At 41.7% G+C, this 27,205-nt stretch overlaps 1 protein-coding gene across 4 annotated transcripts in view; it reads left to right on the top strand.

Moving 5' to 3' along the window:
- The window catches only part of ACBD5 (acyl-CoA binding domain containing 5), a 49,629-nt gene extending 22,720 nt beyond the window's left edge, over positions 1-26,909 (top strand). For all 4 annotated transcript variants that reach the window (XM_056800076.1, XM_056800075.1, XM_016426335.2 and 1 more), the window contains 8 exons: positions 239-364; positions 2,760-2,963; positions 4,869-4,975; positions 9,173-9,440; positions 11,769-11,968; positions 17,420-17,464; positions 17,702-17,811; positions 24,922-26,909. In XM_056800076.1, coding sequence (XP_056656054.1) covers positions 239-364; positions 2,760-2,963; positions 4,869-4,975; positions 9,173-9,440; positions 11,769-11,968; positions 17,420-17,464; positions 17,702-17,811; positions 24,922-24,934 — 1,073 coding nt within the window. In that variant the 3' untranslated portion in view covers positions 24,935-26,909. The remainder of the gene's footprint in view (positions 1-238; positions 365-2,759; positions 2,964-4,868; positions 4,976-9,172; positions 9,441-11,768; positions 11,969-17,419; positions 17,465-17,701; positions 17,812-24,921) is intronic.
- Positions 26,910-27,205: the final 296 nt, after the last annotated feature.

Below are 27,205 nucleotides of genomic sequence, written 5' to 3'. Positions count from 1 at the left end.
ATTAATTTGTAAGTATTCTTCCTTTGGGGGTATTCATATTGTAAACCCCAAAAAGATGAAAAAGGAAGTTTCAAATGTAGTATTTTATAGAAAAAAAGAAAGAATGCAATCCCTTATATAATTGTTAAAGATTTTGTAATATGCATCACCATCACTGGCCATTCTTAAAGACTGTTACAGAATTAGTGACGAAGCATTTTGGTTGGGGATATTAAATTAAACATCTTTTATATTTTAGATCTGGGCAATGTTCTGTCTTCCACTCCAAATGTCAAAACTGTAAATGGGAAAGCTGAAAGCAGTGATAGTGGCGCCGAGTCTGAGGAAGAAGAGGCCCAAGAAGAAGTCAAAGAAGCAAAGCAGAGTAAGAGTGGTCGTTTTCAAATTGTTTGTTCTAGCAATTCAGCGTCATCTGGGAGTGTATGTCTGATCACCACCTGTCATGTGAGCTACAAACCCAAACTGACCAGAATTCCCATGCTAATGAGGGCCAGCTTCATGCATCTGCAGAAGAGGGGAGACTGCTGCCTCTCACTGAAGGAACATTTATGGTTAGAATGGAGGGAGTGCTTGAGAAAAATCCCTTAATCCAAAGAGAAGTCAGCCACTGGCCCTCCATGGTCCCTGAAATGCCACCATTAGAAAAAAGAATTCTTTTGGATTAAGGAGTGTATCCTTTTGTGTTAAAATGCATGTCTGTGACTCCATGTGTATATGTGTGTACATATATATGTACATGCATGTGCAAATATAGTGAATTTCAAAGGGAAGACATAGAAGTTGGAAATATAGCATTTTATAGTACAAAAATAGTATGGATGTTTCTATGATCTGTATGTATATATAGTAGGGAAAAATATTAGGCCTATCTGAACCAATTCCTTATTGAGAATTAGTTTATTAGGGTAAGAGAAGGGAAGGCAAGAAGAATGAGCTACAGGACAGAAGTTTTAATAGTGGGGAAGAGTCTGGATAGGGGAACATTTCAGTGAGTAACCAGGAAACAGCACAAGGACACCTAAGTGCTTGGACTCCTGGGCAAGTGAATAAGAAGAACAGATTAGAGAGAGGAAGAAAACAGGAAGGCCTCCCTGATTCACCTACTTCACAGTCCCAGTTGACACGGGCTAGCTTTCTGCTGATGAGGACATTATCAGTTATGGAACAATGCTGGCCAAGGAGGGCCGAGCCATTCTGGGCCAGGGCATCTCCTCCTGGCGTACCAGGAGAATCTCGGGAGGAGTGGCAGTAGGGAAAGGTTGTTTCTAGGCCGTGTTAACAGATTCAAGAGCATAATAGCCTGCCTTCTTTTACTACGCTCTTGTCTACATTTTAATTCTGTTTATATGACTAGGATAAAAGTTTTCTAAATTTTGTTTGCAGCCTATTGGGATATTTTAAAATTATAGTTAAGCATTTCCCAAAGATTATGAGTGCAAGAGAAGTTCTGCTCTTTGTTGGTAGAAGTTGTTCCTCACCAGGAACTTATACTACAACAAGTTGTCGCCCCCCCCCCCACCTTCCAGCCCCCACTCAAAATTGTGAATTGACAAAAAATAGAGATATTTCTTTATCTGTTACCTTTTGCAGAACACATGTGGAAAGTGCTACAGGAAAATCTCAAAACTTCATGAGTTCACAGCTTACTAATTCAGAATTCGGTTAGGCTAAAGATTAGCTTTTCAGTCTCTTTGAATAAAAGATTTATTAAATGAATAGTATGAAGATTGCAATGGGGAGATGTTATATATTTAGGAGAATAAACTTTTTAAAGGACTTTAACACAGTGTGTAGTTTTAGTATGGCTGCCAATTGCTAGTACACATTATTTAAGAAAGGAGACCTACCTACCTAGGAAGACATCATCTTGGAAAAGGTTTATTAATCGTTTATTGTTACTCTGCGACTTAAACGTACCAAAAACTGTATTCTTTTTTAAGTAGTCTATAATACAAACTTGCCTGAATTATACAAATTAGTTTTCACTTAGATATCATTTTTCTTAGACATTAATCAAATCCATCTCTGATTATACTTTTAATGCTTCTCTATTCTTTTACTTCAAAGGAATTTAATTTGTCTAGTGCTTAACCTTTACCTTTTCTGATTATGAGGAAATGTCTCCTACAAAAGGGTAGGACGGGATAGGACAGGATACGGTGTGGTGAGTTGGAAGACTTAGGGAAACTGAGGATTGCATTTGGATTTAGACTCCTAAACGTGGATTTAGACCACTAAAAGTGCATCCTTAGAAAAGGCTTCCCGGTGATGCGTGCATGTGAGATTTCCACGTGGTCCAAATACCATACTTGGAAGTGGAGGCCTGGAGGAGCTCGCACAGCCTGCTCGCGAGCCCAGATGCTTAGAGGAGGGCCGTCCTCTGCCTGGAACGGCGAAGGCAGGTTCTCAAGGACACAGAGGAGGGCGGGGGAGTTGTGAAGCCGTCCGGCAACTTCGCGCACGTGAGGAGCTTCCGTGCTCCGGAGCTATAAGGAACCGCTTTATACTTTAATGCTACCCTATTCCTGCCCTCAAAGGAATTCACTGTGTCTAGTGCCTCGCCGTTATCTGTTCGGAGGACAAGGAAACGTTTCCTGCCAAAGGGAAGGCTAGCAAATGGTCAGCTTGCTAGGAAGGCTCAGGGGAGATGACAACTCCTGCTTGTAAGAGGAGAGTGTGAATGCGGAGAACGCTCACGAGGGAAGGATGGTCAAAAGCTCACCGACTGACTTGTACTTCATTTCTTTTCTGAATAAAAGGTAAGAAAGTGATGCCAGAGCCAGGTGACGATAAAGACTTGGAAATTGTTTTCACCAACGGTTATGACAAAGACAGCCTTCTTGAAGATGTACCGGATGATATTCATGCCAATTCTTCCCTAAATGCCACAAGCACCGAGGAAGTGAAGAATGTGGACCCAGACTTAAAACAAACTGGACAAACTCCTGTCGGCATCCATCCAGGTATTCACCACCATTAAATCTGTATTCACTTTCCTTAGGCAAGTTTCAAGTTACCTTAAGATTCAGCAATTTCATGGTCATTTTTGAAGAAAAATTGCACATAAATTAAAACTTAATTTGGACAATTTACATAAGTTTGAATTCTAGACAGAAAAAATACTATGTTATTACTTTTAAATGTATATAGTATTAGATTGTTAATGAAGTATTTCCAAGAGATCCTCCACAGTTTTCATGAATCCACATGTAAGATATTGATTACATTGTAGCCTTGAAAACTAATAGTGTTTGGGGCCAGGCTAAAAAATGTTTTCATTTGAGGAGTTGGGAAGCAAGATTTTTTGCAATTGTGTAACATTTAAAAACATAACCTTTGTGGTTATTTACTTTTGCTCTTGGCTCCCATCCCTCTGTAGCCATTGTAATTCTGAACTTCTTATTAACTTTCCAACTGCTGTTTTGTTCTCCCAGTAGGAAATAAAATATAATTTCATAAATTGAGTTCTCTACCTGGGAGCCAGTAGTATTTGAGAAATGGGTTTGTGCCTTCCTGCTTAATTCAACTAAGGAGTTGTATATTTATACTTTACTTCACATACTATGTTATCTTCAACTCATATAACTTCATCAAAAATGTAGGTATTTTATAAACAATATGGAAATATGTTTTGCATGACAATACATGTATAACCCAGATCAAATAGCTTGCTAGCTTGGGGGGGGGGAGAGAAAAAGGAGGGAGAGAGATAATTTGGATTATATAACTTTGGAAAATTTATGTGGAAATTTGTTATTACAGGTTATTGGTAAAAAATTAAATTAATTTTTTTTAAATTTAGGTATTTTAGGTATTAGTAAAATTGCTATATGGAAATAGTTCCAGAAAACAAATTTCTTAATTCTATAATGAATTATTGACAGAGATATTTGTCTAAATATATAATTTCATCAGATAAGGAGCTTCCAGGAAGGAAATCACACCACATAAGTAGATCAGCCACTTGTAGTCTTAGAGAGTGGCCTGGAGCCTCGAGAGCTTAAATAACTTTCCCTGAGGTCACACCATTAGGGAGTATGTGTTAAGAGGTGAGACTTTATTGACAGGTCTCCTTGATGGACTTAGCAGGCCAGCCTCCCTTCTTTCTACCTTTCAAATTTTGCTTCAAAACTTGTAAAATGTTTTATGCATATTATTTCATTTGAGCCTCGCTACAACCCTTGAGGCTGGTGCTATCCCCATTTTACCACTAAGGAAACGGGCTCAGAGAGCTTAAACTTACCCACAGTTACACAACTAGTAAGTGTCAGGCTCAGACTCAGTTGTTTGAGTCTGGCACTCCTCCCAAAAAACCCCACACAACTCAGGCCAACTTTGATTGTGTGTGGGAGAGACACTGATCCCTACCAGGGAGGCATTTTGGTAGCTTAGGTATCTGTTGGTGTCTGTCTTATTACAAAAGGAAAACACGCCTCTCTAAGGCATCGTGACACACTGAGGATTTATTTCATAGTATCAGAATATCCCAGTGCATTGCTATGTATGGGCCATAGTCATAAGATGGTTAATTTCCTTCTGTTTTCTAGTCCCAAACTACAATTCTGAATCTAGCCAGCCATCTCCCAAATGTGTCATAAGAATGAGTAAATAAGAGATGGTGGTTTATCTATCACTACCACTAGAAGAAAAAAAAGCAAAAGTCCTTCTCAGATCTGAATAGGTGTAACATGTTCATAAGTGAAAAAATGGTTTTAATTTGATGTGAGTAAATCTATAGGTTTTTTTTTTCTATTTGGAAATTTGAAGATTATTAGGTTTTAAATGAGATCTTTCAATAATTTAATTAATGCATTTTCCTTCCCTTAGAACACTGTCATACTAAATTAGCATTTGTTAATTACATTCAGGCACATATGATGATCATATTGAAGATATTTCTGGAATTCAGCATTTGACAAGTGATTCAGACAGTGAAGTTTACTGTGACTCTATGGAGCAATTTGGACAAGAAGAGGTAAAAAAATGACATTTTCTGTTAGGTAAGTTTTCAAAGTGGTTTATCAAGAATTAAATGCATAGCATCTGTTCATCACTTTGAAAACATACCTTTCAAATTATAAATTATTTGCATCTTATTATCATTTAATAATTTAATTTTTTTTGTTTCTCTGAGAATTATTTAAATTCTCCAGAATCCTCAATTTGTTAAATATTCTGGAACATATGCATTAAAGAGATGATGACTTCTTTAAGATACAGATCCCAACTATATGCCCAACTTAAGTTTATAGGAGCCAACTTCTTAAAAAGGCAAATAATTGTTTTGAAACATTGAGGAATATCTGCACAACTCCCAAAACATTTGACTTAGACTTTAATTTTCAGTGTAATTAATAATCACGTTTCCCAGCTTGTCTCTTCAAATGATTGAAATTCAGAATAAAAGGTAATATTTGCAAAATCTTTTTTTAAAACCCTTACCTTCCAAGGTCTTAGGATCAATACTGTATATTGGTTCCAAGGCAAAAGAGCAGTAAGAGCAAAGTAATGCGGGTTAAGTGACTTGCTCAGAGTCACACAACTCAGGACAGAAACTTCTTTAAAAAAATCTAATCATACATTTCTTATCCAGAATTCCTGTTTTGTGATCTCTGAAAGCAGCTGAAGGACTAATTGTCTTATTATAGTTACCTACATTTATTTGAATTTTTCAGGTTTTTCCTAATAAAGTTCTGATACTTTTTTTTTAAAACCCATCACCTTCTATCTTAGAATCAATACTACATATTGGTTACAAGGCAGAAGAGTGCTAAGTACTAGGCAATGCGGGTTAGGAAGTGTCTGGGGTCGAATTTGAATCCAGGACCTCCCATCTCTAGATCTGGCTCTCATCTACTGAGCTGCTTAGCTCCTCCCCTCCCCCAATTACATTTTAATTTGGTTCAGGATGCAATGGTGTATGGCCTGTGTGTTTGACACCATTGTGCCCCTTGGATTTTAGCTAATAGAGTAACAAACATCATGTCCATTAAACACTACGTGTTTTTAAGTACAGGATAAATGTGAGCTATTTTAGTTTCTTTCTGACTTTTGATTTTTGTTTCTGTTTCAATGATTAATTTGCCACTTGTCATTGTATCCTGTTCGTCTCTGTGGCTCAGTAATAAGAACATAAAATTTTCTGTATTGAACTAGCTACGTGATTCATCCACCCAAGTTATTCTGTTTTTGATCAAAGTGCTGAGGACATTTTGGAGAAATGCATGATTTTCCTCCTTGATATCATCCTCAAAGTTATTGGTATATCCCAGACATCTGATTTTCCCCTAATAACCTAAAGTCCAAAGCACACTTTGCAAAGACTACAGAGATTAAAGTTCTTCAGCCCAGAAAAATGAACACTGAGAAGGGGAACATAAGAGAATCTAGAAAACCATTTGGGGAGGGGAAATACAGCTCTGTGAGCAAGTGCTAGAATACTAGCATGGAAGAATACCAAGATGGTTGAAAAATCCATAGTAAGAGGGGATCCACCTATCAAAGTGAGTTTAGATTTCCACACCCAGATACCTTCCAGAGTAGTTAAAATTAAAAAAAAAAAAAGATTTATGGACACAGCCTTTGAACCACTATCTGTTATTTGGGAAATCATAGAAAACTGAAAAATTATAAAAATCTGGAATCAGGTTGATGTTTTTTCCATTTCTCTCTAAAGGGAAAAAGATAGATTCTGAAAACTGCCCATTAATAAACTGGATCTTAACTACTAGCCAAATCCTAGAAAGAAATATTAAATCAATTATATGTAAACTCATTGAAAAGAAGATGGTGATCATCTTAATTAAATCATCATAATTTCTGTTTATTTCCATTAAAAATCAGCAGCAAGAGTTAGAAAGAGAAACTCCATTTAAAATCACTCTAAGTAATATAAAATATTTGGGAATCTATCCACCAAGACAGACTCAGGAATTATATGAACACAACAACAAAATACTTTTCACACAAATAAAACTAGATTTAAACAGTTAGAAAAACATGAATTGTTCATGGGCAGGATGAACTAATATAGTAAAAATGACACTCCTACCTACACTAATTACTACCTATCAAACTACCAAAAACCTTTTTTTATAGAATTAGAAAAGAAGATGGTTATTAGGAGCAAGCACAGGTTTAGGATGCCAAACTAACCTCATTTCACTCTTGACAGGTTTGCTAGATTGTTAAATCAGAGCAATATTTTAATGACGATGGAGGTTACTCTCATCAAACCATTTGGCAGTTTTTCATTCATTTCATCATTTGGACACAGTCATGGAGCAATAGGCTAGGGGGAGCTGGATGATAGTACATTTAAGTGACTTTAGTTCCTAACAGTCAGAGCTATACCAGAGTGGAAGGAGGCGTCTTGGGAAGACATCTGGGATTCCCATTCACTGGAGGGTCTTCAGGCTGACTTGTTGGGGAGGTTACAGAAACTTCATTCAGGTACTTAGTTGGTCTCTGGTTTTCCCCTTCCAGTTCAAGGATTGTGAGACTGGCTCTCTCTCAACGTGGCTATGCACACAAATTGTCCCCCACGTCAGTTCCCGTTTTCTCTTCAGGACTAATTCCAGTTGGTTTCCCCTCCTTAATAATTCTAGAATGGCCTGTTCAACAGGCAGTCTTGGCTCTGTCTCTTCTTCCATTAGCTCTGCTCCTTCTAAAGTGACTTTTAGGATTAGACTCAGTGCCCAGTGTGACATTTCATTCCATAAATGCTTCATCGAATTGAGTTTTTGTATACTCTTTGGACTTTGGGGGTTTTGTGTCTTCTCATCTCACACAGATCTCCCTGTCAGACAACTAGAAATCTTTTCTTTTTGTGTTTTTGTCATAAAAGCATAGAATTTTCCCTCTGAGATTTGAAAATTCTTTGTTTTTCTAATAACATTTTTACTCTGTTCCTGTTGACATTGCTCTAACCCCATCTTTCCTTTAGATCTTATACACTGTAAAGACCCTACATCATGGGTACATTCTTTTCTTCAAGATTTGTATGACACTTCCATCAAGTCCCTCAGACGAAGAAATGAATGAATCTTATTTCAAAGTCAGAGTTCAGCCCAATTACTCTTTCATAGGCTGAAGTTTAGTTTCTGGAGGGATTATTAACAGTTTCTACATTGCCAAAGCTTACAAACGAAAGAGGTCCTATTACTATTCAGTGACATGGATTACCTGTCTAGAAGTTCTATTCTAAACTTAAACAAACTAAATGGTGATTTTAAAGGTTATAAATAATCTGTTTTGGTCCTTTACCTTACTAGGAAGTCCACATTTTTAATTTTTAAAAGATATAATAGATTTCAGTTTCTCTTCCAACCTTGGATAACATAGCAAAAGACTTGTGTGGCTTGGGATGGTAACTATATGTTTGTGTGTGACAGTGATTTATAAATATGGCCTTTTTTCTGGCCTTTGTCTATTTAATTGTGTTAAATGTCTTCAGTTTAAAATTAACCTTAGTTAATTTTATTATTTTTAATTAATTAATTATATATTAGTTTTATATGTTCTATATTATAATGAATTAAATTTTTAAAAAGTAAAAAAAATTAAAATAGTAACATTTCACTATTAAAATACTTTTTCTACAGAAATCTGATTTTTCTCTTAAAAATCTTACTTTAAGAGATATGAAAAATTCACTCATTCCTTTATTTGTTTGGTAAACATTTATTAGATGATTGCTATGTGCCAAGTATAGTGCTTTGATTACAAAATTTCATGCTTTTAAAATCAGCAAGTTTTTTCTCTACCTACAAATAACAGAACGAATTATATATTTTTATAATAAATCATCAATGGGTTGTCAGAATTACATTATCTGAAATTTTGATTACCATCCCTGAATTGTTGTAAAAATAAGTTTTCAAAAAATAATCTCATTGTTTAGGATATGTGAACCATCAAAAAAATTAAATTAAAAATTGTAAATAATTATTTGTTAATAGATGATATTTTTGCATGCTTTTAAAATTTCCTGCCAGCATAATGAAGTTTAAAATCTGGTCCTAATCCTTAATATGTCTATCCAAGAAAAAATGTCAATATGTGAGACTTTCATCAAGTTGAAAATTAATTGGGGAAATTTTTATTTGTCTTCATATAAACATGAACATTTTATGGAGCATTATTTTAACAAAATGCTATTTTTGATTTTTAGTCTTCAGAAATCCTTTCATCAAACAAAGGACCATTTAGATATTCATCTAATTATGTGGGAGGTGATCACAGTCAACTTTTGGAAAATTCTGGTCTTCCTGAAGAAGTTTGCATTGCCTCCGGAAATTCTAGTCTGCAGATGATCGCTGTGGAAGGAAAAGGAGAAGTCAAACATGGAGGAGAAGATGGCAGAACCAATAGTGGAGCACCCCAGAGAGAGAAGCGCGGTGGGGAAAAGGAGGAATTCTCTAGTGTCAGAAGGGGGAGAGGTACAGATCACATTTTTTCCTTCTCAAATTGTCTATTCTCAAAACTGCTGTTGAGTTGATAGTTAACGCCTGACTCGAGAAAGAGGTATTGAGACTGTTGTATTTGCCATCTGAAAACAGATTTCACTGAGCAGTACAGAACACTCTGTTTAACTCTAGAGGAGATAGAAAGTGGGGCATCTCTCATATAAAATTGTGCAGAAACCTTTTAGGGAACTGACAAACAGAAATGTTCAAAGTGCCCGACCAGAAGGATCTGGGGAATTGGGAAGGGAAATCATTCACAGACACACCATCTGGGCCAGGTCATGTTCTTGAGGGGAAAAGTCTTCTCCTCTGGGCTAGTGGGGAGTGATCTGAGTCGAGGCTAGAATGGAGTGGTTGGGTTAGAGTCTAGAATTTCAGAAAAAGGAATCAGAACTTATATACAAAGTTAAACATGTTAGAAAGTTTAATTGATGCTTTTTGTTTCTGTACCATAGTCAAATGGTCTTCTCCCTTGTTCTCCCCTAGTCATCCTCAGCCTCATAAATAAGGGGGGGAAATTAAGCAAAACTAACCCAAACCTAACCTTTTCTGACAGCGTATGTCACATTCTACACTCACAGCCCCCCACCTCCCCAGTGAAAGGTGGGAGATCTGGTTCTTCATCTCTCTTCTGGGGCTGTTCAGTTTCAATCTTATCTTCTTTTCATTTACATTAAATTTCTAGTTGTGTGACTCTGGGCAAGTGATTTCACTCCCACTGCCCAGCCCATAGCCCTCCTCTGCCTTAGAATCAATACTTAGTATTTGTTCTTAGACAGAAGGTTGTTTTGCTTTTTTTTAAAGGATGAGACAGTTCTTCCTCTATACCTTTTGGGTCGACTTTGAAGTAACAGGTGTCCTCACACCAGCCAACAGAGGGTCTTCTCCACAGATCAAAAACTCAAGTTTCTCATCCAGTTACCACAAGCCTCTTCCTTCCCAACTTCCCAGAACTATCAGTGTGTGACCACCTTCCTGTCCTCCCAGGGTGGAAACAAGATTTGATTTTCCAATTCTTCTCTCATCCGTGCCTTAAAGTTACTTCACTGTAAATTCAAAAAGTATTTCTTGGTCCTGGATCTCAGGGCCGCCCTTTTCTTTTTCATTCTCCAAATGAGTACAGTAGTCTGGGTTCTCATCTTGGATGACAAGAGCATTTTCATTGTTCTCTACCTATTAATTATTTTTTAAAATAATAAATAACGTATTTATAGTAATTCAAAGTTTGCAAGGCACTTTCAACCATCTTTGAGGATAGATTCTATAGATTCTACATTATTATTATTATTATACATATAATTATTATTATATTATTATGCTCATTTTACAGATGAGGAAACTTAAGATTGAGGTTAGGTTCCTTGCTTGGCTACTGAGCTAGTAAAAATCAGAGATAGAAATGGAACCCAGATCTTTTGAATCTAAAGTCTAGCGTGGTTCCCCTGCACCGTGCACAAGTTTGGGGCACTCAACCGTTGAACCATAGAACAGTAAGAGAATTTGATTTCAGTGAGTCTCTAGTTATCTTCAGATTGATTTTGCAGACTAGCACCTTCTCCACCAAACACGAAGGATACAGAGATCAAAGGAAAGCCCATTTTCCAGAGGGGTGATACGATACGGACACAAACACAAAGTTTCAGCTACATTATTTTTTTCTTTATCTATCATGAGGGAAGATTGAATTCTTGATGAGGAAGAAACGACTCTGATGTAAAAGTCGTTTTCAGCCCCACTTGCTGTGGGGGAAGGCCCGAGGTGCCAGCGGCTCCGGAGCTCTTCTTGCCCACCCCGACCCTCCTGTAGCCAGTCTTCCAGGATCCAGGCGCTCTGTGCTCCAAGACGGCCCGCCTGCGGGAATTGGGGGCATGCTGCCTATTTTTAATGAGTAACTCGTAGCTCAAGTACCTGTTTTTGCATTTGGGTTGCCTCTCCTCTAAAACCCAGATTCCTCCACCCAGTGGCAAACATTTCTGCCGGCTGGCCTTGCTTGTCCTCCTGCCTAGTCCATGCCTCATGGGCTCCTTGTGTCCCGGAAGAGGGTGGCTGAGAAGAGACTTGAGAAGGGCCTGCTCTGTGGCCTGGGCCGGCATCCCCTCTCCCGTTCCCGTGAATAGAGATTCAGATTTGTGCATAACTGTGTACCTGTAGTGGAAAGAGCCCCAGCCAACCTCGAGTTGGGGGCCCGACGCTTCCTAGCTCTGTGAGCCTCTGCTGCTCCTCTCTGATCCCAAGACCCAAAGTAAGCGTTCTGCTAGAGCACAGGGAGCTTCCTCACCCCTCTGGGCTCCTTTGTCCTAGGCCACCGGATGCAGCACTTGGGGGACGGGATTCCCAGCGGACACATGGGCAGTGGAGGCGACGGCGAACGGTGGGGCTCTGACAGAGGAGCGGGGGGCAGCCTCAATGAGCAGATCGCAGTGGCCCTCATGCGCCTGCAAGAAGATATGAAGAACGTCCTGCAGAGACTGCACACGCTGGAGACGCTGGCTGCATCCCAGGTGAGGCTTTTCCTCTGATTCCCTGCACCGTCTCGCGCTGTGTGTGGACTCTGAAAGGACCCACGGGGGGAGGCAGCCGGATGACTCCGGGGATGGAGAGCCAGGGGAGGTCCTGGGTTCAAATCTGGCCTCAGACTCTTCCTAGCTGGGCAGCTGCGGGCAAGTCACTGAACCCCCCCCAGCCTCACCGTTATGGCTCTTCTGCCCTGGAGCCAAGACTCAGGATGGATGCTAAGGTGCCTGCTCCCTGAGAGACAGAGAACGACAGGCAGAGGCCACAGCAGGCCGTAGAGGCAGGAGCGAGGGGGCGCTGCAGAGAAGCTCCTGGAGGTTTGGCTCTGGCTAATGTGGGTGGTGGGGCCTCGGGGCCACAGAGCTCCTCCCTCCGCACTCCTGTGCAGCACAGCCTCCAGACCTTCCCTCCTCCTCAGCGTGGCCAAGCTGTGTTGGGCAGCCCCCTGCTCTGCGGAGCTCACGGCTCCTCCATCAGGTAAGCCTTAAAAACCCTTCCCGGGTGTCTTAGAATCAATCCTGTGTCTTGGTTCCAAGGCAGAAGAGCGATAAAGCCTAGACAAGGGGGGTTCAGTGACTTGTCCCTCCCTTACGATTTCTTGAAATAAAGGGTTCAGGTTTATTTCTTTTTTTTAGGTTATGGTTTTCACGGACTGATTTTTAGTGATTCTTAACTTGTCCCTACTTGACTTATTTCCCAAGTTACTTGTTTTCATTACAAGATGTTGTATATTTTTTTCAGTCTTTTCATTTTGCTCTAATCTTTTTTGTGGTCTCATGGAGTCATTGATTTGGGTTTGGTTTATTTAGTTTTCTGAGATTCAGTTTCTTGAGTCATTTTTTCTTTTAAGCTATTCTTCCTCCAAACATTGTGGAAAATCCAGTTTTCCTTTTGACTCTCTGCTTCCAGTTCTGTTTAGGTTTTTGATACTTGTCAGTGCTTTCTTAGATCTTCTCCTTTCCAGCTTCATTTTCTGAACTGGAGCTTTGTTCAGGGGCCAGGCTCCCCTGCCTGCTGGGCTTTGGGATGGCGTGCTCAGCCTTACTCGTCTTGTCCTAGGTTGTTGCACCGACCTCTACATCTTGACGTTCCCCTGGGTCTTTGAGGTTCAGAGTGCTGAATCTTCAGGCATCTCAAAGAGCCGCCAGGCCTGGGCTGTCTGGGTCTTTTCACTGTGACCCCAGCCTTGTCTGCTGGACACTATGCTGATTCCTGTCTGCCACTCATCCTTGGGGCTTTTAAGATCCCCACTCTGAGGCTTCCTGGCTCTCTGGAGGCTTTCTTAGAGGAGCCTTCTGCTTTTTCTGTTGTGAGAATTTATTTTCATATGCTGTATTAATTCCTACATATTAGGGAGGATTACGATGTATTCCTGTGTCTGAGATCTGGGTCAGAGATACTATTTAGTCTGTGGCTGTTTGTGTTTTCTTTGTCCTTGGAAATCCCAAGGAATGTCTTCCTTTTTCCACAAAATTTGGGTAATAAATGAAGGGGAGAAGGGTTCTTTTCCTCTGTGTGTGCCCTGTCTACCTATGTGGATGGGAAGGAGTGGATAGGTTGACGGACCCTCTTAATAAGCTCTCACCAATTAAAGATGTTCTGGGATGGTCAAGGAAGGAACTGAATAAAGTGAAGGGTTAAATTTTACAGGGTAGGAGTTTGAACAAAAGCCAGTGTGCAGCTTATTAAATGCAAAACACTTAGTTTATTATTAGGAAAATGTGAATAGGAAATAGGGATGAGGAAAGTGAAAGTAATCTCACAATAGCTTGCCACTATATCTCGGATCCCAATCCTAACTACATTTCTCTAAAAAAAAAACCCTAAATCTATCTGCTTCAGAGGACAGTCTCTTCTGCAAGGCCAAAGCCCTCACCTACTCTCCTACTCTCACTATCTTAAATATAATCACTATCTATCTACCGTATCTACCCAAGTTATTAATAATCAATAAGGCTATTAAGGCCTTAATTCCATTTCTCTGTCTCCAACCAGAGAGGGCAGCAGACGCAAAAAACCCTTTGCAACTCTTTCCAACTCACTCACTCTCCTCTCTGGTCAAGGAAGGAGCTGAATAATGAGTGAGCTTTAAAAAATCTATTTATTAGCCTGACTGACCCAACTTGGGTTGTCCCCATGACATGAAAGAGCCGTGGAGATCTGTATCCCTTTACTGGTTATGATGCTGGTCTAACCCATAAACCTGATCTAATCAATGAACTTCTATTTTTTACCCAAAAATCAGCCTCTTGAGATAAGTTTAATCATAGCAGTACCTTGATGCTAGCTTGGTTGGGGAAGGATTAGGAGGAAGGACGGCTGATCTTGGGTGCAGCTCTGGGGTAGAAGAAGATGCTCTTTGGATTTCTTGATATCATTCAGTACAATTTGGGCTTAAGAAATTTTTTTTTTGTTTAATTTTCAGGAGTTTTTTAGAGTCAGTATGTTGAAGCCTGTTCAGGCTGCTGTCTTGGCAGGAAGTAGACTATTAGTGTGTTTTGTGTAGACACAGTAGGCACTTGATAACGTTTGTCTCCGTGAACTGCATTATCATTCCTGGTGCCATCAGTGTCTAAGTCTTCCCCTGTTCAATGGCAGAGGAAGGTGGTTGGAAGGGGATGAGAACGGGAGCTTCTTGGTTGAAAGGTGCCCTGGCCACGTGATATTTTTCTGGCACGGCAGCATTAGAGTGACTGTCGCTTGTTGAGCCAGAATCTCCCAGCACCAAGAGCCTTCCTTGAATGAGTAACACCTCGTGGCCTGACCAGCGGACCTCACTTTGGGGAAGGCTGCTACCTGTTTTAGCGCAGCTTTACGGGGGCGGGAAAGCTTCCCTTGGGATCATATTTGTTTTGGCTTCCTTGTTGCCTGAAAAATCAAAGAGCCGGCCTCTCCTTTGGGAATCTGGGGACTGGAGGTTTTATTGGAACTCCCATCTCCTGTGGAAAACTCAGCTTTGTCACCCGGCAGCCAGTTGCCGTGGTGCGTGTTCAGGGGAAGGGAGTAAGTAACCCTTTTATCTGAATTGTCTTTTAACCTTAAGAGCTCTATCCTTTTAATTACTGGCTATTAGCAAAGTCATTTTTATTACATTTTATGGTTCATAAGTTGTCTCATTGCATTCTTTAAATTAAAATTATTATTTATTTTTAGCATTCTTTTAAAAAAACTTACCTTTAGAAATCTCTCCCTCCTTTCTGCCCTTTCCTTAACCATTGAGAAAGCAAGAAATGATCTGTCATTGATACATGTGAAATCATGTAAAGTGTATTTCCACGTTAGCCGTGTTGCCGAAAAAAAAGCAAGAAAATTAAGGAGTGAAAAAAATGATGCCTTCAGTTCATCAGCTCTCTTTCTGGAGGCAGATGGCGTCTCATCATCAGCCCTTTGGAGTCGTCGTGGATCGTTGTATGATCCGAGAAGCCAGGTGGTTTACGGCATCATCCTTGTAATAATGCCGTTACTGTGTCCGATGATCGTAGCTCTGCCCGCGCCCCTTCTGCACGCATTCGTATGGTCTTCCCCAGCTTTTCTGAAACCATCCTGCTCGTTATTTCTTTTGGCACAGTACATGCTACGTCCCAATCGTACGCCGTAACTTGTTCAGCCATTCCCCAGCTGATGGGCAGCCCCTTGATTCCCAGTGCTTTTCCAGGGCTTGAAGAGCTGCCATCAGTGTTTTTGTGCACACAGATCCTTCCCTTTGGGCCTTGTTCTCTTTGAAATACAGACCTGCGGTGGCGTGGCTGGGGCAGAGGGTAGGCACCGTTTCATCGCTCTTTGGCCACAGGTCCAGTTGCTTTCCAGAAGGATCGGACCAGTTTGCAGCGCCACCAGCAATGCATTATTGTACTAATTTTTCCACGTCCCCTCCAGCATTTATCGTTTTCCTTTTTGCCTGTTGCCTTCTGATCCAAATCACCGGCCCAGCCTGGCTGATGCCGGCTCCAGGATAAAGGCAGAGTGTAAAATCTAGCTCCGTAGAGTCTGTTTGTTGTGACTCTGAAGCAATGGGTCATAATCATTGTATCTCCCCTTGGATTCCTCAGACCAGACATCCTTCTGCTAGCTGCTGTTCCCCTCCGTGTTAACTGTCCGCTCCTGGAGCGCAGGGCCGCGTCACTTCTGCATCCGTGATCCCAGTGTGCCTAGCGCACACCTGGCCCAGAACAGGCCCTTTTCGTCAGGGTTTTCTCATCGAGTCATCGTATCCACAGGGTTCAAATTCTATATGTACACACACGTATATACGTATATTTAAGTTGAAAAAGGTATTTCATTTTACCAATTATATACAATAATTTTCCACATAAGTTTTCTGAAGTGATAGGGTCCACATGTTCTCCCGAGCCCCCACCAGAGATGGCAGACCATCTGGTTAGAGAATAATCGTATAAAATAGGGTTAAAAGGTGAGCCCCGTCCTGTGAATGCTCCTGCCGTTCCTTGGAAGATAAGGAAAGTGACCAGAGAGAGGCCTAGCAGGCCCGGGAGTCGGGAAGCCAGCCTTGGGCCGCCCTTCTGCCATTCGCTAGGGCTTTGCTTTTGGCTTTGGTGAGTGACTACTTGTCTGGGCCTCCGCCCAGGTTCTCCGCCCATAAAACGAGGAAGGATTTGAACTGGATGATTTAGAAATCTTCTGGTGCCACATTCCTTGGATCTGGGGCAGCGCTGGAGACAGAAGAGGGCTACTCAGGGGTCAGTGACCGGCCCTGCCCTGCCACTCAGGAAAGCAGCCCATAGAGAAAGCAGCGACATGCTAGCTTTTGAAAATGAATATTAATTGGGGAGCAGCTAGAGGGCTCAGGGGATAGAGAGCCATGCCTAGAGATGGGAGGTCCTGGGTTCCAGAGTGGCCTCAGACACTTCCTAGCTGTGTGACCCTGGGCAAGTCACTTAGCCTCTGCTGCCCAGCCCTTACCGTTCTTCTGCCATAGAACCGATACACAGTATCAATTCTAGATGGAAGGTCAGGGCTTAAAAAATATACAAAATGTCATCTCTCTTCCCAATGGGTTTTAGATCCACGCCTTACAATAGCAGAATGGCAGGCTCTGCTGGCTACAGAATGTATTTCATGAGGGCTAGCTCAAGACTTGCCAGTCTAGAAACATGAAGAGCTATTCAAGATTTAATCCTGGCCTGGCTGGTCAAGTAACTGGGATGGAACTTAGGAGAAAGGGATTATGTTGTCTTACAGTTTAAACAAAGTATTTTTTAGTAGGGTTTAATAGCTTTTTGAATATGAATTTTTTTCCCTTTTTTCTTTTTAAAATTAATTAAGACTCATTTTTCCATGATTACATGATTCACGTTCATTCCCTCTCCTCTCCACTCCTCTGTCCTGGAGCTGACAAGCATTGAATATGAATTATTAAGATTGCCGGCCATATTACTCCTTTTTCTATGTCATTTATTTGCTTTTGTTTATGTTTGTAGGCAAAATCATCAGCATTGCAGACTGATAACCGGCCTCCCTCATTGGTAAGAGACTTTTCTTATGGATATTTTGAAATGCTACAATGAATTCATAAAGTGTTATTTCCCATTTCAACACTTTTTGATCCCAGAAGAGCTTTGTATAATATGGACCAAAGACTGAAATACACATGTAAACTTCATGATCACTTTTACAAATGTTGTGCACTCTATACAAAATGCAGCTTTATGTCGGACTGTAACATTTGCTGATTGCTGACAAGTTTGTTTTCCTTTTTTCAGAAACCATCATGGTGGCCGTTTGAGATGTCTCCTTGTGCATTCACCTTCGCTATTGTATGGCCTTTTATTGCTCAGTGGCTGGTACACTTATATTATCAAAGAAGAAGAAGGTAATATTAATTGTTGATAAATTTGTTATTCAAAATGGTATTTAGTTTCTTCCAGAATGTCTGCACTAACCTTCTTCTACTTCAAGTGACTGCTTAATGTCTGTTTTCTAGACACCTAGAATATTGCCACGTTGAAAAACTTGCACTGAACGTAACTAAACTTTACTGCAAAGTGAGATTTAATGTGGAATTTATTTTCTAGATTTCATCATCTTTTATTCAGGAGCATCTCTCCAATTTACACAGCTGTGGTATTTTCTGTTGCTGTTCAGTCATTTTTAGTGACCCCATTTGGGATTTTCTTGGTTAAAATCCTGGAGTGGTTTGCCATTTTCTTCTCTCATTTTACAGATGAGAAAACTGAAGCAAACAGAGGAAAGTGACTTTCCCAGGGCCAACAGCAAGTCAGTGTCACCCAGCGTAACTTTTGTGGCAATACTTATTGCAGAAAATCATTCTTATTTGGAGTTGGTGAAGAGGAAACACCCAGAGCCTCAGGCCTGGCCTGTTTCTAGGCCAAGACCATAGATGCTGTGACTCAGCCCCAGATCGACTTCCGTTCAGGGTTAAAGGTGGATGTTGTAAGACTCCTTAAGAGATTTCTGAGTGCAGAAGTGATCGCCCTGACTCAGATGGCACGAATCCAGATCTTTGGAGCCGTGTGTGTGTATGTGTGTCTCCCCACATGCAAAGCTCTTTTTCTGTTTCCATAATTGTCAGTCTTTAAATAAGTGCCTATTCTGGGAATATCCCAGATCTGCTCTCTGGTTTACGCATGACTTCACCCCCGAGAGGTCATCAGGCATTAGGGTCAGGGCCAGCCTGGGATGCTCCCTCGTGGGCTCCCTTCAGACACAGCTCAGCGTCTTCTTGGCAGCCTAGAGCAGCCTAGAGCAGTGAGCAGGCAAGGGCTCCCCAGCCAGGATGGCTCCGTGGCAGGATGCCGCCGACCCAGGCCTGGAGGCTCCAAACGTGCTCCCCACTGCGTGTAGACTGCTGCCTCCGGTACGTCCAGGGCCCATGCTGTGGCTGAGGAGCCCCAGGCACCAGGGGCAAAGCCAGCTGGCGGGAGGAGAAGCCAGGCCTTCTGCTTGCAGCCCAGAAGCCTCCTCCCTTCCAACAGGAAGCGGCCGCTTGCTTTCTGCAAGGTGACACGGCTCGCGACCTTCCAATCATCTGAACTTTCGCCTCGCTGTTGGACAACTCAGGAAGCCAGAAATAGAATATGGCGAATCTCTTCGTCTGCTTCAAGGAGAAAGATTTGTGCTCTTGGTTGGGTAAATGGCCCGAGTGTCGTTTGCTTGTATGTTGTGGGAATTAAGCCAAAGCATAATGAAAGTTTGATTCAAGATTACTTATGAATTGCTCCAGGCGGTGCTAACCAGCAACATTTCCAGAAGATCCAGGCAGAAAGCAAGCGCAGGCACAAGTCTGCTTTCCAAGCGTTTCCCTTTTCTCTGAAGCTCTTCAGGTATTCGTTAGTTGAAATTTAATCATCCAGCTGCATCTTTCAGCTCACAAGAGACGGATGTTTATCCTTTTTTTCAGCCCTTACTTTCTGTCTTAGAAGAACTCTAAGACAGAAGGACAAGAGCCAGGCAGACAGGCTTAAGAGACTTGCCCGGTTGCACAGCTGGGGACTGTCTGTGGCCAGATTTTGAACCCTGGTCCTCCTGATTCTAGGCCTGGGGCTCTCCCCTGAGCCACCCCCAGACCTATATGCTGATCGTGCTTCCTCCTTCTCTCTGTCCCTCTTGGCAGCCAGTTGGTTTTAGTAAATGGAGGTTGCATATTTGGGATTCACCGACGGTGAGATGAAGAAGGAACATGAGGAAAGCATGGAGAGACTCGCTGAAATACAGGAGAACACTCGCCTGAAGTATCAGGATTACCTTCACTTGAGGGCACAAAAACCAGCTTGAGTTGTGTGGCAATACACTCTCGTTTCCACGTTTCCTTCCATTTCTTTTGTGCGGGGCCAGGGGTTGGCTAAGAGAAGTTGGGAGTAGAACCGAAAGATGACAAGCACCACTTTTGTTCATGGATGGCTTCGTGTCTAGAAGTGAAAGAACAGACTGTTCCAGCCATCACCAAGACAGAGCAAGATGGCGGAGGATCGATGGAAAAAATGTCAGCTTTGGAAGCAAGAAGACCTGGGCTTGTCCCCCCCCCGCCCCAGTGTGAGGCACAGACAAGCCAGAACAAGCCCTTCCAAGCTCCAGTTCACTCCTCTGTGATGTGGAGATGTTACGGGAAGGCACTCACTTTACAAGGAAAAGGGTGAGGGCCGGTCAGAGATGAGGAAGTAACGGGCAGGACCCTCGATCCAGGAGCCCCTCAGCACCCTTTGAGTCCAGCCTCCTCATCCCACAGATGAGTGACTTATAGAGCATCATATCCCACCTCTCCAACATGTCCATTATTAGTCTTTAAATCACCACAGAGGTGTTCACTCATTATTAAAACTAATTAGTTGTATAAATTGCTGACAGTAATTCTACTCGAGTAGAAGAAAGAATGCTTTTGGTCCATTGTTTCCTTAAAATATTACTAGGTAGCTAGGTGACTCAGTGGATTGAGAGCCAGGCCCGGGTTCAGATCTGGCCTCCAACACTTCCTGAGTGACACCCCTCCATTGCCCAGCCCTTACAGCTTTTCTGCCTTGGAACCAATACCCAGTATTGATTCTAAGATGGAAGGTAAGGGTTTAAAATAATTTTTTTGACATCAAATTGAAAGTGAATATTGACTTTGTCACTGAAACTTGTTTTTATTCCATTGTTGTTGGATGTTTATAAAGCCCCAGCCTTGGCCTCTGTGCCTCAGTAAGGTTTGGGGTGAGGTGTGAGTATGAGGAGACCCCTGTCACCTGAGAGTCTGGCAGGGCATTCACAGAAGTCAGGTCCTGCAGCAAGGGGTGCATAGTGTGGCAGCCACAGGAGCAGAGAGCAAGGGGGAACATTGGAGTGAAGATGGGGCTTTGGGGAAGTTATTTTCTGCTACCATGGGAAAGGAGAAGATCAGAGAGATGGGCAGACCCTAGAGCCATGATGGCGAACCTTTTAGAGCCCGAGTGCCCAAATGGCCCCCTTCACCCCGCCTCCTTACCCCAGACAGGGGAGGGAGGAAGCACACCCATTGGCTGATGGGCAGAGGGGCGGGTCATGTGAGGAATGTCCTCAGGCATGTGGAGAGGGGGAGGAGAGCCATGCCCCTGGCATACATGCCACAGGCTCACCAACATGGCCTGTGTGTCCTTAGCCAGGGTCTTCTTCCTGCCTCTGCTGGAAGAATCATAAGATCACAGATTTGGAGCTAAGGCAGCCTTGGGGGCCATCGAGGCCAGCCCCTGCCTTGCACAGAGCAGGAGGACAGGTGGAGTGTTTAAGGACATCCAGACAAGTCAGGGGAGGTACCGGCACTCACCCTGCCTCCCAAGCCAGCTCCTGCTGCTGCCCTGCTGCTGCCTGTGGGGGCCATCTGAGCTTCTCTTAGGATACGCCCATCAAGAGTAAGCCTTGGGGCAGCTGGGTGACAAAGTGGATGGAGAGTCAGGCCTAGAGACTGGAGATCCTGGGTTCAAATCTGGCCTCAGACACTTCTCAGCTGTGTGACCCTGAGCAAGTCACTTCAGCTCCATTGTCTAGCCCTTACTGCTCTTCTGCCTTCTGTCTCCAGGCCTGGCTCTCCATCCACTAAGCCAGCCAGCCGCCCCCTTCTTTCATTCTGTAACAGTTCATATTATCTTCCTGAAGACTTCCCAAAATGCCCCTAGGTTATCAGTCAGAAAAAAAGAGAGACTTTTCAGCCTTCTTCCATGACTGCCAACCCCAGATTCTTTAGGAGTTTCAGTAGCTATAGAACTAGTCACCTCACTAGCCCAAGTGAAGGGGGCAGAGGGCAGAGAAGGGGATTTTCAAGGCGTGTCAAGATAGGAGGAAAGAAGTCCAAGAACCCATCTGTCCCTGCCAGGCAGTCTCAGACAAAAGGGGCAGGAGGGAGCTGTCCCCCTTGTGGCATGGCGGTGCCTGGGGCACTGTCAGAGGGGGCCCCTTTTCCCTTGACTCTCTCTTCATCTCTTACTGTGAGCCCATCCCAAATTTGCAAACAAAACAATATGAAAGGAATGACAACATTCTTAAAGAATTTATTGGGACAAAGGACAAATACACCCCATTCACATCAAGTATTGAAAGAGGGTCATTAAGAAAATAGGAATTTAGAGCAATGAAGCGGAACCCCGGGGGACAGTTGGTGTTTCTGACCACTGCATCTCTACGTAGGGGTGTGTCTGCATGTGTGTGTGTTTACATGGGATGCACACACAGTACACACCATGTTTGCCCTATGTCTGTCAGCAGAGTGGCAGCTCATGGGGGCAGGGGGCAAGTCTTGTTTCAGACCAGTGTCTGACCACTTGGAGGGATTCACTGATCAGTGGAACTGTGCTGATGGAGGCCCTGCCTTCCTGATATAAAGAAATTAAAATCTAGGGGTTTGACTAAATATGAGAATTCTAAAGTAATATTTGTGGTCACCGATTTAAAAATATTATAGTTCAAGTTAAAATGACCTTTATTAGTTTTATTTACAAAGAGGTGGAAAGAGTGAAATGTTAAATTTAAATTGTGGTTGGAATATTTATATAGGTGGTTGCCAGGAATTTAATTTCTAAATCCCAAAATGACTTACTAAAATAAATGGAATTTATGGTAGTTTATTTACAATAGAGGGAAGATATTAAGGTATGAGAGAGAGGAAACTCCGCTTCTTCTGAGCCAGGTAGAAATATTAAGGCCCTAATCAGGGAAAAGAGTCTCAAGACGATGGGCCTTTCTTGGAGGTTTATATCTCCGAGAAAGGTAGTCACCGAGTCAGCCTTTCACTTACCAAGGGAGATTGTCTAAAGGGAAAAGCATTCAGGTCTCCTGCACGAGTTCCTCTAGGGGTCCAGTTCCTCCAGGTCCACTCTGAGTCAGAGATGCTCCATCCAACTCGAATCTCAAATCGGATATATTCTTCTGGCCTCTTGACTTCTTTTTAAAGATCTTTTTCTCTTGTGTCACCTCCCTTAAATTTCACGTCTAACAATCACAGCAGATGCTCCTCTCCAGGACTGCCCACTCTTTAGTTCACATCTTCTTTGGTTAAATTATACCTTTTTTGGTTACTTAACTAAACCTTTTTTGGTTAGTTCACTTTTTGTAGTTACTTAACACCTTTTTATAGTTCAAATGGATAGATCTACTTAAAATACTGAGTTATCACCTTTTGGGGATTAAAATCTAAAAATAAATCTTCCCAATAAAGGAAGAGCTAAGTACCTTCATTGTTACAATCAGGGGATTACAATTTAATCTTCACAATAAAGGAAGAGCTAAGTATCTTCATTGTTACAATCAGGAGATAGCTAAATCCAGTCTTCACAGAAAGTAGAGAAATGTAAAGAGAGGGTAGAGAAAATGTCTAGCCTATCATACTAAATGTTGCTCCGATATCTGACCCAGCCCCAGCAGGGCTCTTTAACCTCAGCCAGAGGACCTGGTGGTGTCTTCAGCAAAGGTTCTAACAATGCAGCCTCCTCCAGTAAAGGAAGGCCTCTCCAGAAGCCAGGAAAGGAAGACCAGGTACTCACTCACCCAAGATGAACTCCAAAGGAGAAGATGCAGGAGCAGTCCTCCAAGAAGTCATCCAAGAGCCAAAATCAAGGTCCAAGCCAAAGGCCAAGTCATCAGGAGACGCTCCCTGGACAGGAATTTCAGGGTCTTTTATAGTCCTTTTTCCACATCACTTCCTGTGCTTTCCTCTACTTTATGGGAACCAATTATAGGCTTTCAATGTGTTTAGCACTGCCCAGGGGGTGGTCAGTGGCCTCTGGAGTTGTCACCCACTTTAGTAAGTGACTTGTGTACTCTTACTTAGTGTTAAGTAGGGATGTTTAAGTGTTTGGCTGCTTAATTTAAAAGTTGCTGATTGATAGAAAAAGTTTGATTCACTCTTCACACTGCCACACACAGGGCTTCCTGCTTGCCCTTCTCATACCCCTGGGACAACAGGAACTGTTGTATCTTAATCAAAAGAAGGATCTGACCCATCAATTCATATGAAGGCAGAAATGGGCCTGGGGAATTCCCTAAGGGAACAACTGCTTATTCTCTCACAAAAGTCCTGCTATGATGGATACCGGGCTAAGAGGAGATAAATGGAGAGTGGGATCCTGAAATTGTGACACAAAAGGATAATGTCCTGCTAAGCAATTTTTCTGGAGTCCAAGGAAACCGAAAAGAGCTATTTAAATTGTAATTTAAAGTCTTGATCAATGACACATGTAAAAACCTAGTGGAATTGCTTATTTGCTGGGGGGTAGGTGGAGGACATGAATCATGTAACCATAGAAAAATATTCTAAATTAAATACAATTTTTCCATTAAAAAATGTAATTTATTTGTTAAACGGAGGCTCCCAGGTGGCACAGCAGATGGAATGCTAGATATAAAATCAGGAAGACTTAAAAGATGCTTATTGACTATAAGACCCTGGATGAGATAATTGAGCTGTCTGCCTCAGTTTCCTCATCTGGGATCCAACAATTATACCCACCTCCCAAGGTGGTTGTGAGGATCAAATGAGATTTTTTTTTTCAAAAAAGAAAAATAATTCTTTATTTTTCAGAAAACAGAATGAGATACTTCCCTAGACATATTGAAAACGAATGAGAAATTAGAAACCAGCAGACTTTATCTGGTAGTAGCAAAAGCATACACAATTCACACAAAGTATCACATTTTGAGATTAACAGTCAAGATTAAAAATATATCACAGAATCTTGTAATCTCAGAGTTGAGATATTTTTAAAGTGCATTGTAAACCATAAAGCACTATATAAAAGCTATTAACTCATCTTTTACAGCCACTTGCAGTTCTTTCTTGTCAGGTGAACCAGTTTTGTAATAATTGTTTGCAACACTAATATTTTCTTTTTCTTTTAAATTGTGATTATGACTCTTGAGCAGTGTCATTCTTAGGTTTCTTTTGTGCTGAAACGTTTAACATTCAGATAGAACTTGGGGCTAACTGACCTGACATCTGGCTTTTTTTTTTCTTTTTAAGGAAACTGAACTGAGTAGGGGAGGCGCCATCCAACCGACCAAAAAGGAGCTGGTGTGCCCCAGGAATCACAGGCTCCACGACGACTGGACTGCTTTTGTGGCTTCGGCAGCCTTGGGCGGGTGGGGAGGTGTCAGGATTTTGTTCTTTTAGCACTACAAAGATGATATCTTCGAGACTAATTACTATTACTGATACTTGAACGATCATTCTCAGCTAGATAACAAATAGTATACATAGAATTATCCCACCCTTGGACCTGAAGGACATTAAATTAATTATTGTTTGGTAACATTAACCCAAATACCTCCAGTGTAGAAACACGAACTGCTTTTTCAGCACACAGTGATAATGAGACCAGATTTTTTATGTTTTTTTGGTTATAAACTAACCAGGGGTGGGGTGGGGGGGTGCAGCCCTGAATGTGTGAAAGGATGTGACTCGGGCACAAACCTAGATTTCAAATGAAAATCAGTTGACTTCGTAGCGTAGTCACCGAGTTAGCATGGCACGGAAGGATGAACTGCCAAGGGAGGCTCTTTCACAGTTCACTTGGTGGACTGCCCAATGCTTTGCTCTCCTAATAAGTGGGGGACTTGACAGTCCTGACCTTGTGCAGGCATCTTCCTTCCTACCCAGATGTGACCCAGGGCTCCCACCTGAACAGAGTGGAAGTGATTTGCTTGTACTCTGCTCATTCAGTTTCTGGAAACAGTTCAAGGGAGGTGCATGTCCTGCATGATGGAAGGGAGGAAATAGGCTTGATGTTTCAGAGTATAAACTGACGCTGCAATGTATAAATAATAGTTTGATTCAATCATCTAGACCTATTCCTTGGAAATCACTTTAGGGGAAGAACTATAGTTTCTGCACGGGGTGCTTTGAAATATAAAACGAAAACTTATTTATACTGGAGTTTGTTTTTTTTTAAGGACAGAGAACTCATGACTCAACAAATGATTTTCAGTAATTCATGTTGCCATGAATAAATCACTTAACCTCTTAGTGCCTCAGTTTATCCATCTGGGGATAATGTTTGCAATATATCTAACCACAGGGATGTTGTAAAGATAATGTGAGATAACTGGGCTTTTGGGTGCCACGCGATTAAACTCCATCTCAAATGACAGAAACTTTCAAAGGCATAGTAGATTTTGGCTTTGAGGATAGAAAGATTTGAATTGGTGTCTTGGGAAGTCCTCCCTGGGCCATCGTTATTTCTTTGTACATGATCCTTATGATAGGAGTCAACTTCTGAAAAGTCCTTGGCTCCTTCTTTACTAGCATGTGCATTAAGATTCCCTGAGAAAAGTCATGGTGTCATGTAGTTGTATCTTGGAAAATGAATCCGGCGCTGTATTGAATACAGTGTGTTTTTAATTAGAAAATGGAAGCAAATTATGCAAGGATGGCCTTTTTCTAAAGGTGAAATATATATATTTTTAAATGGACTTTCCCAAGTTCTTTCTTTTCCTTATATATCTCCCTTGCAAGCTTCTTCTTTGATTGCATCTGGGTAAAAGAGTAACTGCTAATATCTGCTTAAGGAGGAAACAAGCAAAACCCCTACCATTTTGAGAAAAAAACAAGGCCACTTGAATTACATATGAAAAAAGATCAAACCTATATGAATGAAGGAATAGCTATAAAACTTTATTTTCAAAAAGGGACACAGATGGGCTTTTGGACTAGTTTAATTAGACTTCATGAATGTAAGCAGCTGTGATCAACTGCAGGTAGTTCAGGGGTCATCATCTCTTGGGGTTAAAACTTTCTATCCTGTCCCAAAGTCTTATTTTATAGTTTGAAAAGCACTTTGCACACAGCTCTTGTATATAAAAACAAAGATGTAATTTTAGGATTTAATGTTCATGCTTTGTTTAACAAAACCTGATTTTAAATGGACAATGGTATTTTTTTTAATGAAATGTTTCTTCTCTTCAGTTTATTTACTGTAAAGCCGAGTCCAAAATAAAAACAGTAATGATAAATTATTTTGACTGTGCTCTCTTCCCACCCCCAAACTCATACTTTCTGTCCTAGTAACACTTAAAAGACAAATGGGCAAAGGATAGGCATTAAGAGTTACATGACTTGCCCAGGATTATACAGGCTAGGAAGTATCTGAGGCCAGATTTGAACTCAGGATCTCCTGCCTTCAGACCTAACACTTGTGCTGAAGGGGATCTTATCCTCTCCCCTCCTGAGTAGCTTGACCTGGCCATCAATATTCCTCATATAACACAGTTCCACCAGGTTTTGAGTCTGTGTGCGTGCTGTATGTCAA

This window comes from Monodelphis domestica, chromosome 5 (assembly GCF_027887165.1).
Source record: "Monodelphis domestica isolate mMonDom1 chromosome 5, mMonDom1.pri, whole genome shotgun sequence".
In the NCBI taxonomy this organism is placed as follows: Eukaryota; Metazoa; Chordata; class Mammalia; order Didelphimorphia; family Didelphidae; genus Monodelphis; species Monodelphis domestica.
This window is presented reverse-complemented; position numbering and strand designations above follow the sequence as displayed.